Source organism: Protopterus annectens, chromosome 1.part1 (assembly GCF_019279795.1).
Source record: "Protopterus annectens isolate FY-2018-M chromosome 1.part1, PAN1.0, whole genome shotgun sequence".
NCBI classification, from domain to species: Eukaryota; Metazoa; Chordata; order Ceratodontiformes; family Protopteridae; genus Protopterus; species Protopterus annectens.
In genome coordinates, this window is record NC_056726.1 from 799,355,623 (window position 1) to 799,372,852 (window position 17,230).

Sequence of the window (17,230 nt, forward strand, 5' to 3'; positions counted from 1 at the left end):
GATGATGAAAAGGGAGGGGAATTCGAGAAATAAGGAGAGAGTGGGATTTTGGATGCAGATCTTTAAGGAGAATAACAATGGCCATACAGAATATCATGTTCATAAAACAGCAGAAAGTATTATAAGAACTAAGCCAATACAAGAATGGAAAAAGGAGAATTAACTGGAAGGGACGACTGCAATTACGGGCACACAGAATAGGCAAGGGAAAGCTGTAATTTATTGGAGAAAACTGGCAAAGGAACCAAGGTACTGGGAGCAAATAACTAGAGATGGAAAGGTAATAGAATGGAACAAGGCCAAGAAGACATTATACTACAGGCACGAGACTGTCTTCCGTACCAGGGATTGATATCAGAGTGTAGGCAAAGACAAAGGGATAGGGTAGTCCTAAGTGAAAAACCGGCTCTGGTCAAGTTTTTAGTTGAATCTAAAACCTGTACTAAAATCTGTACTTGCCAAATGGAGTACTAAATGTAGCGAGCAATGAGGATTTTTTGTCAACCTGGATTTGCCAAAATGAACTCTTTGGATCCAATACAGAAAAAATAGTGGCATTTGGCATTAAGGCTGCATCTTCTTCGACTGTGCACATTGGATGATGAGGTCTTTTAAATGCTTTGTTCAAATCTCGTGGATTAGTACATACTCTGATGCCATCTGAGCTTTTCATATGAGCTACCACCATAGAAGATACCCATTCAGTTGGAGTTTCTACTGGTCAAATCACTCCTTGTCTCCTTTATCTAACTCGGCTTTGACTCTGTCCTGCATGACTACTGGAACTTTTCGTGCTGGCCTAACTGGACTGACTACTGGGTCTAACTTCATGGAGGTCACAACTGGATGTTTGCCTAGTTTGTCTTCGAAAGATCAGCATAGGTAGAAAAAATGTGCTGGGCAAAATTAGAGTAGTTGTCTTTTAAGCTAACATGGTGGACTTCCTTATTAAATTAAAACAGTCCCATTTTCAAACTGTCTCTGAGCCCTAATAATGAGTGGACATGCCTCTTAACTACATAAAATAATAAGTTGTAGCTTCTTCCAGCACAGTAACATGAAAGCACTACTGAGCCTTCTGTTTGAATTTTTTCACCTCCTTAAACACCATGCTTTGCACACCTTGCCAAATTAAACCTTTCACCTTTACCAGGTTAACCAAGTTCTGGAACTACCATAGTCAAAAGTAGTCACTGATATCTTCAAGTGTAATGGTGAACATTATTTGGTGTTAGTAGACTCCTACTCCACTTGGTTCTAGATTGACCTACTTCCCAACTTAGCATCCAGTACAGTCATTACTAAGATGAAGTGTCGTTTTGCTATACATGGAAGTCCACACAAAGTTATTTCTGACAATGGCATGGAGTTTACAAGCCAACAATTCAAAAGATCTTCTGAAGAATGGGACTTTACTCATGTCACAAGTAGGCCAGAGTACCCACACTCAAATGGTTTGGCAAAGCATGCAGTGCAAAGTGCAAAGCAGTTACTAGAGAAGTCAAAACAAGATAATAATGATGTTTTCTTGAATCTCAGATATGTTTCTCATGATAAACATCTTGGTTCACCTGCTCAGAGACTTCTGTCGAGATAAACCAGAACCACATTACCAGTAAGTAGTCAATTGTTGGTTTCATGTGTTAATAACAACAGATCAGTGAAAGCCAATCTGTTGAAACACCTAACCCAGAAGTCCTACTATGATAAGACCAGCAAACCACTCAATCCATTACGAGAAGGAGAAGTGGTAAGGATGCAGATGTCCAAAGGTTATGATTGGATTGGTGTCATGAAGAATATTGGTCCAGAGCCGAGATCGTACATTGTGGAATCAGACTGAGCAACATTTAGGCAGAACTGAAAACATTTGAGCCTATACCACGACACATAGCCTGTGAGAAAGACTCTTTGTCTCAGAGTGACTTGTCTGGTGTTCCAATTCCAGAGAAAGTTCCAGAGGACATTTCTGTTCCTTTGACAAATCCAGAAGTTCTTGACCACAGACTGTCACTGTTGCTAAATTTGTTCCTAACTGTTATGTTATGAGATACTGTCGAATCTCTAAACCCTGCAGCAGATATGAAGCAACTTGGACATGAACATTGTGTATAGTAATGCATGTCTAGCTCTAACATTGTTTTGCATAAAGGGAAATCTTTTTAAGAGGGAGGATGTAGATCAATATGTGTGTATATATGTTTAAGAAGCTATCCAAGGGCTTGCACAAGTGTATAAATACTGAGCACATGTAAGACTGGCTGCCATTTTGTAGTTAGCTGTTGAGATGTAAGCATGTATGTATGTAAGCTCTGTCTGTTAACTAGTTTGTTCATATTTAATGATGCTGCTATCCATCCTGATGTGTTTGTATGTCTTAAACCATCTGAACAAAACCCCAAGCCTTCTTGTTTTATGTATTAGAGACGAATGAGCAACAGATAGGGAGTCAACCAACACAAAAAGGCCATTCACTAGAGGAGTTGGTCAAGGCTCAGTGCTGAAGCTGCTCCTTTCTGGAATTTATTTCTGTGAAGTCGAGGTCAACATCAAGGACCTCTGTCTGACCAAGTTCACAAATGACTGCAAACTAGGCACAGTCATAGAATCCCCCAAATGCAGAAATACCCTCCAAGAAGGCCTGACACAGACACAGCCATGGTCTAAAACTCCATGCCAGTAAATGCATAATAGTATCCTTTGGGAAGACTGCTTCCCCTAGAAACTGCCACATTAATTGTACAACCCTAAGTGTTGAACAAGTGGTCTGTGATTTGGGAAGACATGTAGACAGTAATGTGGTCTTTGGCCATCTTGTGTCTACAGTAGTAAGGAAATCATTCTGTGTTGCTCATCTTGTAAGCAAACGTATGGCATCTGTTTCCAAGGATGTCACTGTTCTGCTGTATTCAGCATTCATCAGACCAAATATTGAATACAATACCCCCTTTGGTATGTACCTGAAGAGGGATATGCAACATCTAGAGCATCCCTAGAGGTTCCTCGGAAGATGAATACAGGGCATAAACAACACATCCCATACAGGCCACCTCAAAGCCTTATCCCAGTACTCAGTCTCCTACAGACTGCTAAGTAGTGATCTATGCCTGGCTTGCAAATCATCCTCCAGTCCATTCTGATGGACCTGTTGCACATCTGCAAAACAAATAGAACCAGAATGACCCACTCTAGGGATCTAAAACTCATGTGCAACATAAGTAGGACATATTGGAAGGACAACTATGTGTTTTGAGAGATTCCCATTTCTCTGGAATAGGTATCCTATCCATACAATCCCACAAAGTAAGAGTAGTGGAATCTATGTCTGAATCCAGACCAGTAACGAGCAGTGTGCCTCAGGGCTCTGTCCTGGGGCCCCTCCTGTTTGGCATATACTTCTCAGAAGTGCAGGCAAGCACTGAAGGGCTGTGGCTGAGCAGGTTTGCGGACGACTGCAAACTGGGTGCTATAATAGAGTCTCCGGCCAACATGGATATCCTCCAGAAGGGCTTTAATGAGACTGATGCATGGTGTCAAAGCCATGGTCTCAAGCTAAATGCTAAAAAATGCATAGTAATCCCCATTGGAAAAAACCCGCAAACTACCACATAGGCGGTAACCCCCTGAAATCTGAAGAAGTAATAAGGGATCTAGGGACTCAAGTAGATAGTCAGCTTTCCTTTGATAATCATGTTGCCAAGGTGGTTAAAAAATCCTTCTATGTGACCCATCTGATCATGAAAGGGTTCACATCAAGATCTGAGGATGTAGTGGTGCCCCTCTGCTCTTCCCTCATCAGACCCATTATTGAGTACAATGCACCAATTGGAATGTACCTGGCTAGGCATCTCCAGCAGCTGGAGAGAACACAGAGGTACCTCACTAAGAGGATTACTGGCCTCAAACAGTTGCCCTATGCAGCACGATTGAAAAAACTAAGGCTTTTCTCTGTTGCATACCGCCTTCTCAGAGGCGATCTCTGTCTAACATACAGAACCATGTCCAACCCAGAACTGTTGAACATGCTCCATCTTAGCAAAACAAAATCTACTCGCTCTAGGGATATAAACCTCAGCACAACAATGAATAGAACATGCTGGAGGGATAGATTCCCTTCACAAAGACTTCCCTTGCTATGGAACAAGATCCCGATCTACATAAGACAGAGCCCCTCACTGTCACTCTTCAAGAGGAACCTTGATGAGTGGATCGGTAACAGAAAGTTCACACCAGGGATCATACCAACAGCTCTACTAGATAGGGGCCAAGGGTACTAGCTGCTAGATCAAGGGCCTAGGGAACTAACCAAAGGGGCGGTGAATACCGCACAATGTGGCTGGGCTAATATATGCCATCGGGCAGATAGCCCAGTACCTACCTATGAACCTATACAAAGCACAGTTATTTTCAAACCCATTTCAAGTGTAACTTGGATCAGTGGATGGGGAATCAGAAATTTACTCTTGGTCTGGTAGCTATGTCTCTGTTATACAGATGTAGCCTGTAAATGCTTGACCACCCATACCCAAGCTTACATATAAACCTTAAAATAACCCTAGGGTTTCAAACCTTGTCAGATACTTTTGGGAAGCATGGCTACACTTAAAAAGGCTCCCTGGTGTCATTAGCCTAGTAATCATCTGTGAACATATGAACTTGTGAATCTATTTGGTATGGAAAACATAATTTTCTCCTTGGCATCCAGGGCTAGTGGAGTTTGCCAGTAGCCATTGGTTAGGTTTAAAGTAGAGAAAACCTAACCTTGCCAATTTCTTAATCAAGTAGCCCACTCAGGGTGATATATATATATATATATATATATATATATATATATATATATATATATATTCAGCTTCCTGAAGTAACTGTAAAACCTTATGGCCCCATTAGGCTTGTATACCAGTACAATGGGTCTATTCCACTTACACTGGGATTCAGCTGTAACTCCCAAGTTTAAGGACATTTTGCACTTTGTCCCTAACTCCTTGACATTGGGATTCTGGTATTCTGTAAGGTTCTAAGTGTACTTTATCTCTGGGTACATGTTGATACTTTTATGTTGTTGTGAAATAAACTGATTTTACAAGGCAACTCTGAGAATGTGACTTTATTCCTGAGCACAAATTGTTTTTATTTCCTATTTCTGAAACTCAAACAGTGTCTGCATGACAAGCTTTAGGAGCCTTAACTTCCCTTGTAAACAAGCTTACCACAGAAACTTCAGTTTCTCTCCATGGTTACAGAATATTTATGTGGTACAGCTGTTCTGGCTCCCATTTTCTCATTTGACTTTCCTCATAATTCACTTTGCTTACTGTCTCTATCACTTCAAAAGGGCCTTGCCACTTTGTAAGTAAACTGTTTTCAACCATCGTTGCAACAGTTGTTACTAATCCAAGTGCGTTATCTCCTGATTTAAACTCTCTCAGATGAGTATTTTTGTTATCTGTTCTCAGCTGAGTCCGGAATGGTTTCTGCATGTGTTCTCTTGCTACACGTATTGCAGATCTTAACCTAATGTGGTGATTCACAACATGTCTTCTCATACTTTTAATGGATTTTTTTAATATTCATCATATTGATCACTGCTGTAGTAGCCTTAACTATATGGGTTATAACACACACGGATATAACAGCCGGCCAATTACAAAGCTTCTGGACACATTCCACATGCCCAAATGGTCAGGCAGTTCAAGTGAGCTGACTAAAAGACAAGTTTGTTTGCCAAGTCCTTCAGAGCTTTACTGCCACTGAAGAGTACACTGCACTAAGGTTTTGAGGATCGATGGTCAGCTTGTGCTGTTCCTTTGCTGGGCAGAAAAGTTCCCTTTGGAATAACATCTTCCATTTAATAATTTTATTTTTTAATGATACTTTTCTCTTCAGAAAAATTATTGTAAGACTAGGAGTTTGTATTTTAATGGACTGTCTGAAGACTGTACTGTACTTTTAACTGGGAGTATTTTTTTCCTGACAGTTTAAAAGCTGTTTAAAGTAACTAAAAAACATTTCTTCTGTGGAGAAATTTTGTTTATTTTACTTTGTGAAACTGGCAAACTGTGTTTGTAAAAGGTAACTTTTAAAGACTTTTTGTTTTCACTAACATTTGCTGCTTGTTTTCTCTGAGGGAAGAGGTACCGTTTTCAGTTTGACCATGGAACAATCTGTCAGTCCCATGGTTGGTCCTTCTTCTAGCTACAAAAAGCAGAAGTTAAGCAATTTGTCTAAGCCACAGCTAGGTGACTCTGCTAAGGCCCTCTGGTATAACATCTATACCCTCGATGGAATGGGGATTAGCCATGCCCTCTGTGGCTTTTGGGGCCCCCTCAGTAGGCAAGGGAGAGCCACTCTTGCCAGTCCTTTTTGAGGGAACAGGGAACACTTTCCTGTTTTGTCAGTATGATGTGATCATACCTGAGGAAGCTGCTGCTGCTGTCAGTAATAAAACTGCTAGCCACATTTTTCCTCTCAAAAGGAAACAGAAAACTAAACATGTAGCTACTTCTCCTCAAATTTCCTTAGACAGTAGTTTACTTGGTCTGGCTCAGGGTTTAATTCAGGCTATTGATCCATCTTGTAAATTAGTTTCTGATAAAAGAAAGTGGGATACCTCCTTTCCGGACTAGATCCAAGATTCTGAATATTGACAGAAGGATGAGCATTTTATCCTCAGATTTCTGATTCAGACTCAGAGGAGAGCTCAGTTTCTGACCTCCCGTATTGGGAGTTCTCTTTCTCTGGGCCATTTCTAGCATGTGCCAGTGTTTTCAGTGGAAGAACACTGAGGTCTCTCACTCCCTAAGAAAATACTGTCAGCTGTTACAGAAGGAATTTCCAGAACCTGCGGTGGTACGGGGGTAGCGTTGTTACCTCACAGCAAGAGGTTCTCCTGTTCAATTCTCGGCTGGGCTTGGGAGTGCCTTCTGTGTGGAGTCTGCATATCCTCCCCGTGGTTGGGTAGCGTTCAAAAGACATGCGTGCATAAATGGGCGTGCCTTCGTTGAAGGTTGAGTGACAAGCTGGCACCTCGGCGTTTCATAAAAAAAAAATCTACTGCCAATCATTAATGTGGCGACCCCTTAACGGGAAGAGCCGAAAGACAAACAACAACAACCATTCCTCCCAGCTTTGGAGGATGTGTGTGTTACTGCCTGTAATCTTCCTGACAGTCAGCCAAGCTGCCCCTAAAAGGCAAATGGGATGTATAAGTTTCCTCAGTCTTTTAAGTTTTTATACAGTCTTCCTAAACCTGATCTAGCACCTGTAGCTTTAGTTAATCTTTCTGCTGCTAAACATTTAGTTAATTTTCATACTTCTGTTTCAAATAAGGATCTGAATATTATTGATAAGAATGGGAAAAATGTGTATGTTTCTACAACTTTGATTTTCAGAAATTTTGAATTGTCAGGCTCATATGTTAAGATTTGTCCTGACTAATTGTGAACATATGGAGAATGTTTTCTTCTTGTGATGAAAAATCTGCTTTAAATAATTTAATTTCTATTGTTCAAGTCACTACTCATTGTATATAGTGTTTGTATGATTCTGTTGATATTTCTTCAATGGCTATGACCTCTCATATGGTTTTCAGGAGGTTTTTCATGGCTCCATTCTCAGAACCTCCCAAAAGGTTCTGTTATTACTCCTCCTCTTGTTCTGTGAGATTCCCCCTGTTCTGCAATACTTTAACCTTTGTCAGTTCCTCTAAATAATATATAATATTACTCTCACAGTTTGGGAAAATACTTGAATGCTTTCAGAAAACATTATTTCATAGCCATTGAAATAAATAGGTATTGTGTTTTACTGCTCTTTATCAGATTGCCTCCATGGAGACATGAGTAACAGATACAAAGTTTCTTCTACAAACACTTATTTATTTGCTAAACAACACTCTTTTTAATTTATTTGCTTTGTCTTAAAACCTTTTATTAGATCAAGCCAAGCACATCAGTTGTTATTGTAGCCTGCTCTTTTAACCAGACTTTTCTTTTTTTTACATTGCAGTGTCCACATTTCTTAAAACTGAACAAGGAGAAAGAAAGAAGAAGGGGAAAAACAGGGGCACCTGTGTACTTTGGTACCCCCATTACACTCAAAAATAACTGAGAAAATATTACTTTATAGCATGCAGATTATGTCATGCATTATAAAAATACTACTATTAAAAACAAAATTTTGTTTTACTTAGAGTTAATGCTTTCCTCACTCTTCCCCCACCTAAATGTTCTTCCAGTCATTAATGACATGAAGTAGGGTATATGTTTTAGAGTACCCTACAAGTTTAACAATGTTAAAAAAAAGTCCAATATTTCCAGGTTTTCTTGTTCTATCACATTTCACAGATATAATTAATGATTTGTAATCCCACATTTATTTGCCAATTTCCAAGTTGCAATCTTTTTTCCGGTTGATCTCCTCTCCCAAATTCTGTCTCTGCTTCATTTCCAGAATTCTCCAGGTTCTTCTAGGTAACTCTTGTGCTTTTTTTCTGCTTCTCAAGCATTTTCCATTGAAACACTGGAGAAAGTTTCACTGGCACAGTCTCTCTGTGATCTTTATTACCAGAAGAAGAAGAAGCAGAATCTCCTTCTGTTTCATAACACTCTTTTTGTGGGACAAACTTTTGTATTTCCTCCTCAGCATGCTCTGCGTCAAAAAATTATTTTGTCCCTCCAGGACAGAATATTCTGAAAATAGGTGGATACAGCAGCTTGAATCTCATGCCTGCTTCTCAACATTCCCGGATTAGGGGAATAAATTTACTCCTCTTGTGACTGGTGTGCAGTGAGTAATCATTTTCCACAAACACTCTAATGTCTCCCACTCTTAGTACTTTGTCCTTCTGCCACAGTTTTGTCAGAATCAACTCCTTCTGCTGGCAGGATTGCATCTTTACTATTGAAGGTCTAAGCTGCTTTGTCATAGCCAGGCTTGGAGCATACACATGATGTACCCTTTCAATTAACAACTGCTGTTGTGGAATACCGTCCAGTTGCTTATTTGTGCTTTCATAAAATTAATACAGTCTGTTCCTTCCTGCTCCTCTGGTACAGCATAAAATTTCAGGTTTTCTGTATGTGCTCTGTCCTCTAATTCTATTATTTTTTGAAACATCTCTTCTTGAGCAGTCTCATATTCAGCCAGCCTTTTCTTCTTTCTGACCTCTGATTTTTGCAGTTTTATCACCTCATCTGAATATCTTTGTAAAGCTTCCTCCATTTTTTCCAGCCTTTTGTTGTTTGAGTTGATGTATTCCATCAGTGATTTGTTTATTTTAATCAGGTCTGTGTGCAGTTGTCTTATACTTTCCTCTAGGTTACTGTAAGTTATGTCTGGAGCTTGCACTGCTTTTTGCTGAACAGCTACAGTACTTTTTCCAGTCAGTGTTTTTTTCCTCAACTTTTGTAGATGACTTTCTTTCAGGTCCTCTGTATTTCTTTTTTCCTGTCATCCAGGCAGTGCACTTACTAGCCAGTTACTTAAATTTACCCAGAATATAAATCCACTGGTCTTCTCTACTAAGTTTCTGTTTTCACACTGGGAGAGCTAGAATTAAGCTGTTACTCATTGTGCAGCCATCTTGGAAGTCTCTCGTTAAGCCAGTCATTGAGTATAATGCCCCTTTTGGCATGTATCTGCCCAGACACATGCAACAACTGGAATGCCCACAGAGAGACCTTACTAAAAGGATACAAGGCCAAACAGCATGTCCTACATGGACTAACTCAAAGTCTTGTCACTGTACTCAGTATCCTACAGACTGCTAAGGCATCCTCCGACCCATTACCAATGGATTTACTGCACATGGCACGTCAGATGTCATCAGAAATGCTTGGTATAGAGATCTAAACCTCTTCTGCAACATCAACAGAATGGTTTGGAAGGACAGGCATATTTCTAAGTGGATACCACTGCTGTGGAACAGACTTCCCATCCACATAAAACAAAGTTAATCCCTGTCCATTTTCAAGTGCAACTTTGATCTATGGATGGGAAACAGAAAATTTACCCCTGGACTGCACCTATACCACTAATGGACTGCGAGAGGTCCTAAATGCTTTATCTCATGCATGGGTCTCCTCAAATTATCTGTGGTATGATTCCTGTTATTATTATTAAGGGTAATATTTAACTATCAACCATGGGATGGGTGAGGCCAGTCTATAATCAAATGGGATAGTTAAACCCTTTCCACTATCTATTAGTTTTTCAACTAACTTTCCTTCCACACCTCACCCACCATATGTAATTTGCCTTATTTTTTTTTCTTTCTTTCTTTTACCCACTGCTTACTTGTCCTGCTTAAACACTTTTTTCTCATCTCTCAGTTTATCTTCTTACTCTCTCTTCATACCACCTCCTCCATATATATTTTCTTACTACTTTTACTTCCTCCTTACCCCTTCCACATCTGTAATATTTCATCTTTTCTAACTTCTTTCATTTATCTTAACTTTAACCTCTCACCTTTGCCCCCTCCCTTTCATCCCCTCTAAATAACTCTCTCCCCTTCATATTTCTACTCTACTCTCCTTTCCACTCCATGCTATCTTCACTTTAATCTCTTTTCTTACATATCTTAGGCTCTTGCCTGTCTCTCATATGATGTTCCTTTTTAATAACTTTCCATACAGTTTTTGCTAATATTTCTCATCTGGCTTCAACTAACAACCATCTTGCTTTACTATTGCCTGTTCATCCTACTGAATGTTCTTTTTTATATTGTGGGCAACTATTAGTCATTATGATGTGTTCAAACTAGTATTCTTAAATATTTTTGGATATTTTTGTTCCTAAATGTTTGTATTTTAAAATGATCTATTTCTACGTGTTGAAAGTTAATATTTTTAACTGTCTTTGGAGCTTTTCTCCCTGGTCCTCTGCTGAAAATGGGCTTTCACCCAGTCAGACTCTCCTGGTAAACAAATGTTAAATAAATAAAATTTGAGCATAAAAATAGAAATTGGCTAGGCTTAAAATAGCCCACAAGGACAGCTAGCCTAATACTTACCCTATGATGTTGTTCCCTTACTGCACCAAATCTTTGAACCTAAAAAACTTTACTGATTTGCTGATGAAGGCAGAGGGACTTTGGTCTGATTATCCCAACATCTTCATAAGCTTTTAATTGTAGTGTGGTTCTTTTTCTCAGCAGATCTATAATCCAAAATTGTATACACATGCTATGTTTCTGTGATAATACAGATTCTTAATGTGTAGCAACCTGCAGTGTTTTATTCCTTTTCAATAAATATTGAATGAGAAAATCAGAAGTGAATGTGCAGGCCATGTGGCTCAGAGTGATTTTTCTGTATTCTTGTGTTTGCAGGTATAACATTAGTCAGTTAGAGGACTGGCTTCGTGGGAAGAACTTGCATCAGAGCTCGATAGTACAGACCCTTGAACCACTAATTCAGGCAGCACAACTCTTACAAGTAAAAAAGAAAACACAGGAAGATGCAGAGGCCATATGTTCCATGTGTACAGCCCTTACCACACAACAGGTAAGTGACACTAGGCACATTGCAGGTGCTGCGAAGAGCACTTCTGGCTGACATCAAATATTGAAACAATACTAATTTCATGAATTTTAATTATACTTTGACTTAGGAATGGGGTCCATCCCCATCATGGTATTAGAAACTCAAATTATTTGGAGAAATTAAAAAAAAATTGTTTTTGTTGTTGTTGTTTGTCTTTCAGTTTTTCCCAGTTAGGGGTCGCCCATTCAACGCATGTCTTTCAAATGCCCACTCGACCGCAGGGAGGACATGCAGACTCCACACAGAAGAAACTCCCAACCCAAGCCGAGAATCGAATGGGAGAACCTCTTGCTGTGAGGCAACAATGCTACCACTGCACCACCGCGGAAGTGACTGCATATCCTGCGACATACAAAGATAATCCTTGGGAAACAGTAATGGGCATTCTTCAGATGTACTTGGGAGGTTATAAGTTGTATACTTGCTTTTAGGGAAAGGGATCCCACATAGCAGTTAATTACATACTTGGTGCTTTGTACTTGTCTTGGACATATAACTTCTTGGCATATCTTTAGAAACAAAGCTGTGTATGTGATTTATCTGATTTATAAAAGAAAAAGCTAGGAGTCTAACCATAAACAATTTAATAACACATTATTAAAGTGTTATTAAAGTGTTTATGGTCAGACGCCTAGCTTTTTTTATTGGACAGATTTTTGCTTGCTGGGGTTCATTTGGCTGCCTGCTGGAGTTTTTTGTTTTGATTTATTTGATATATCACAGGTTGACAAGAGGTGCAAAATGATACAAATCTGAAGATGTTTAGAACAAAACTGACTTGTGCATACTTTTGAAGTTTTATTAAAAAAAACATGGAGAGGTCATATCATATAAGCACTAACAATTTTTTGTAGAAATTTAACGTGTCTATGTGTGCACACTTTTATATAAGCCGCTATATACTGTTCAGTGCTGAATTAATGGTTCCTGCCTCTGCCAAATTTCTGTGGTTCAGAAGTGACACAGTAATCTTTATCTGTAGTGTCTTTTAACAGAGCAAGTAAGTGAACCACATATTTTGTGCTATGTAACAAGAGGATACACTACGTGGTCATTTTGTCCATGGGCAAGCTTATCCAGTAAAATAAAAATGCTGCCATACTCTGTAGACAAAATGTGACTACTATAGCATGCCCATTGTTGATTGACAATGTGGAGAGACATATTTTTATAAGAAATTAGTAAAACATTTTAAGTTATCAGAAAAAAAGTGAGCAAGATTTAAAGATTATTGTTCCATTTTAGCTCTTTTGTTCACTGAATCACCTTTTTACCTCTGTGTCTGTGCTGTTGAAATAGACTTGCTGCTTGACAGAAAAGTGTAAACGTGGAAGCTCCTTTTGCATGGTTGCAGGCATCTTGCTCAGTATGAAGACCTCAGTTTTAAGAATGAGCTTAAGGTAAAGCTTTAAAACACAGAGGTGTACACCTGACAGACTGCTTTTTACAGTAGAATACAATATTGTCAGAAAGAGTGACAAGACGTATATACTTAAATGGGTTTTCATATTTTTGAGTCATTATTAGGACACAGTGCTATTCTTTTCTCTACTAAATGCATTATTTCAAGATAGTCACTTTTTAAATATACAAACAAGTATTTAAGTTTACATGCATGTTAGATTAGGGATTTTCATTTTAAAATAGTTATTAGACATTAGACAGGCTAAGGGGTAAAATAAATTGTGTTAAATTTATGCATAAAAGACAGTTAAGCAGAAAGGAAAATAACCTTGCTTGCCAAGCATAAAAAGACAGTTTATTAAAAAGGAATGATAGTGCCTTACAGGAAAGTAAATAATGTGGGAAGAAATAGCCAGGGAATTGTTATGGCTAGGCTTTAATAGGCCCTAGGGCTGATAGCCTAGTACCAACCTATGAACCTATGAACCTAAGCCTTCTGTGGAAGGTTGGGCGCCGGGCTGGCAACTCGACACTGTAAAAACTCCACTGCCAATCATGAGCGGACAAGTGATCCGCTGTGGCGACCCCTAACCGGGAAAAGCTGAAAGAAGAAGAAGATTAAAAAGCATAAAGTGTGCAGACAGAATGTTCTTTTCTCAAGGAAAAAATAAGCTACAGAACATTTGTTAATGAAGCACATACAAAGCCTGAGACCAAGGTTAAAAAAACTAAATAAGGAAATTTATGAGACTAAAGCAATATAATATGCTGTGTTCAGGATTACAGGGCAGTTAAGGTTAGGAAGTTTATTTGACCTGTTATTTCAGAGAAGATGTCAAACACTCGAGCCTGAAAATATGACCTGCAACAACTTGAATTGTTTATTAGTACTGTTAATGAAGACAGTATTCGGATATTGTGAACTTCTAATAAAACCTTATTAAATGAACTACAATGTTTGGTGCATTTATTCTTAAAAGTGCACAAGTGTTTGTCCATAAGGGAGAGACTGACACTTATCCAGCACAAGCTTGGGTATTTAAGATTTTCATTTCTCATTCTCATTGCATACAGTGTTTCCAGCTAGAGAGAGTATGCCACCCTTTCAGTAAAGGTATCATTCATTTCCAGACTTAGTTACACTATGTGTGTTCTACAGAAACCTACATAATAGCAGTGTTTCGTTCAACTTCATGTGTTCTACAGACTGTAAAATAACACTGTTTTCATTAAAGTGCAGCACTCCTTGTTTCTTTCAAACTTCAACAAAAACAGCTGCAGTAAGTATTTTTTTCAAGTACAGTTTTATGGAAGTAACTCCAAAGTTTCATTAACAGTTTAAAATGACAGCATCTGTTTCATAACAGACCTTTCAGCAGCATACCAGTGTTTTTCCATAAATAGAGTTGTAAACTCTATACAGAATAAGCTAAAAATTACGGCGTGACAGTTTCTCATTAAGACAGCATTACTTCATGCAAAAAATGGACAACGAAAGTTTCCCAGCACCAGTGTTTACTTCAGAAAAGCCTCACACGACTTCAGCAGACCAGTATTAAATCAAAGCAGTGTACCTTCAGAACATAAAAGAAGTTATCCAGTTAAGAGATATCTCAACAGACTTTCATGTTTCCAGAGTGATGTCATAGAGTCATGAAGCAAGGACAAGTTAATAAGCTACAGACAATGGCTCACATTTCTTCCAAACCATAAAGTTATGTAAGACTTTATATGCATCTTTTAGTTAACAGTTCAACAAAGTTTAAATTACTTAAAGTTTTTTTTTTTGCATGTAAACATGTCAAATAGTACTGCAACAGTTAAAATGTCAGTAAATGTTTGATTTAAGTTTAAAAATGTTTTCTTAAACCTTTTGCCTTTAGACATATTTAACATTTTTGAACTAATAACCTTTAACTTTAAGTCACAGAAGCAGGCTAATGACTCAGAAATCAGTATGGTCTCCAGTTTAAACGTTCATGCTTCAGCATATGAAATTCAAAATAATAATTTCAGTTGTAGTATAATTACACATACAGATGATAAGAATATAATACATACAATTCAGAATACAGAAGTAGGTTACAGTATTACAAATGTCAACACAGTCTACATACGTAACATGCAAGCAATGTCTCAAGTTCACATTACTTCAGCTAGTTTCTTATTTTCAAAATCCAGTACAATGTTTGCACTGGACAGAGATAAGAGGAATCACAGTGCAGGTTTTGTAACTGAAGAACAGACTTCGGTGCTAAGTAAAAGAATACATTCCATAGCTATCTGTAAAGATCAGAGCATTAATCTGCCATTGTTTAATGTTATTTCATTGTTTACAGACAAATCAATTTCAGTTGCACATGAAAAAAATGCAAGTATGGTCTTGTCAGAATTTAAAAGGTCAAAGATTACAGCATTAACAGTTCAAAGTATAACAGCTCTGTATATACTGGTTTAGACTTCAGTAAAGAGATATGTGCAGATGTACAGATTTTAAAGAACTGGTTACAACACAAACATGCAGATTTATGAGTTAAAGATTAAAAAAAAATCCAGTTCAGCTAACACAGCTGAAGTAATCAGAAAGACATATTGGGTGTGGTCAGTTAAGAAAAAAGGATAACCATATGCCTCTATGTCTTGTAAGGTATATCAAAATTAACAGTCAAATTAATTAGCAGAATAAAGGGTTTTCAGTTACAGTTTGGCAAATACATTTTTGTATTATTGTTTTGTTTAGCAGTCATTAGTTAAGTGCATAAACAATATCATAATATAGAGGAGACAAAATAATGTTTGCTAGTTTACAGAATGTAAAAATGCAAAATCAATGCTACATTGAAAAAGCGATAGCACAGTTAAAAATTCAGATCCTATGTATACAAGAGTACATTATATAATCAGTTTAAGACTGTATATGTTTCGTACGGAGATGGCAGTTTGCCAAGTACCTCAGTTCAGATTACAGCTAGCCAAGCAAACTGAATTAAAGACAGTACTAACCATTTAAGGCATTACAGTTTTACTATTTATCCAAAAAAAAATTGTAGACAGTAATAACACATTTTTGCAACATTCAGTACTAATGGAAAGTTAAATGACGTCAGTTAAAGAAGCAGTTATGGTGAGACTGTGGGTGGAGTTTCACTCACTGAACAGTATGTTAAAATCTAAGGGTCACGAGACAAAATGTAAAAAGTTCAGCAATTAAAACGGATTGTATATAAGTGCAAAAATGCACAGTGTCACATTGTTATGTTGATTTTCATTTAAAATAAGTTCAGAAACTTAATACAACTATCAAGTTAAATGCAATTCCTGCAGCCAAGACCTTAGGAAAAGCTGTCCATTTAGTGGTGAGACAGAAAGAGACCTTGCAAGCATCATATGCCAGTAATGAAATTTTTCTTGTAAATACTGATATTGCAGCAGTATAACAGACTCCAGTCCCAGCAGTTAAATGTATTTTTTTTTTTTGTATGTAAAAAAAAAAAAAAAAACAGTGTCCTAAATACTGGACATGAAAACACAAGCGTGTAAAATCTGGTATTAATGACTTAGTACCAGTTGTTTCCAATAAAGCTAAACAGGTTACTGATTTACATATTGGTAGCTTTTCAAATACAAGACAGCCCACTATGGTTAATGACTGGGCAAATTATGGAAGTAATGTACAAAGTTCAAGCCCAAAAGATAATCAAAAGTATGCTGCAGCTCAGGTTAATGTTGCCAGTGACATACCAGATTTTCAAAATATGTATAAAGGTTATGATAGTTCATCACCAAATCAGTTGGTGTATTTGACTTTATTCCAGTTAAAAAGGACGGCAGACCATACATTTCATTACTCATGACAGTTTTCACGCTATCAGGGTTTAAAAGGTCAAAGGTAATTGCAGTCAGAAGCAAGCCTTTGGAGTTTGGATTTTTAAATAAAGCCAATCAGCCTGGGAAGAGAATAACATCAGAATTCTTGTTATATCCCCAGTGTGACAGCACCATTTTGGGAAATTATATTATGTCAAAATTAAGTGTTGTGTTAAAATTTAATGTAAAAAATCAGTTTGTCTACAGACTTGCAAGAGCTTATTAGCAGCAAATGTTTATTTCATGCAGAAAAATGTAAATAAAGTCAGCAAAGCAAGCAATGCTGACAGTTTACAGTTGTTAAAGCTGCATTTCATGCAGAAAATGTAAATAAAGTCAGGGCAATAAGCAATGCTATCAGATTATAATTGTTAAAAATGCAAATGTTATTTTAAGGACCTGATAAAGGAAAA

At 37.8% G+C, this 17,230-nt stretch overlaps 1 protein-coding gene across 2 annotated transcripts in view; it reads left to right on the forward strand.

Annotated features, from left to right (window-relative positions):
* Positions 1-17,230, forward strand: part of MYO5B (myosin VB) — a 3,346,216-nt gene that overhangs the window by 3,254,225 nt on the left and 74,761 nt on the right. For both annotated transcript variants that reach the window (XM_044078265.1, XM_044078275.1), the window contains one exon: positions 11,333-11,507. In XM_044078265.1, the coding sequence (XP_043934200.1) occupies positions 11,333-11,507 (175 nt within the window). The remainder of the gene's footprint in view (positions 1-11,332; positions 11,508-17,230) is intronic.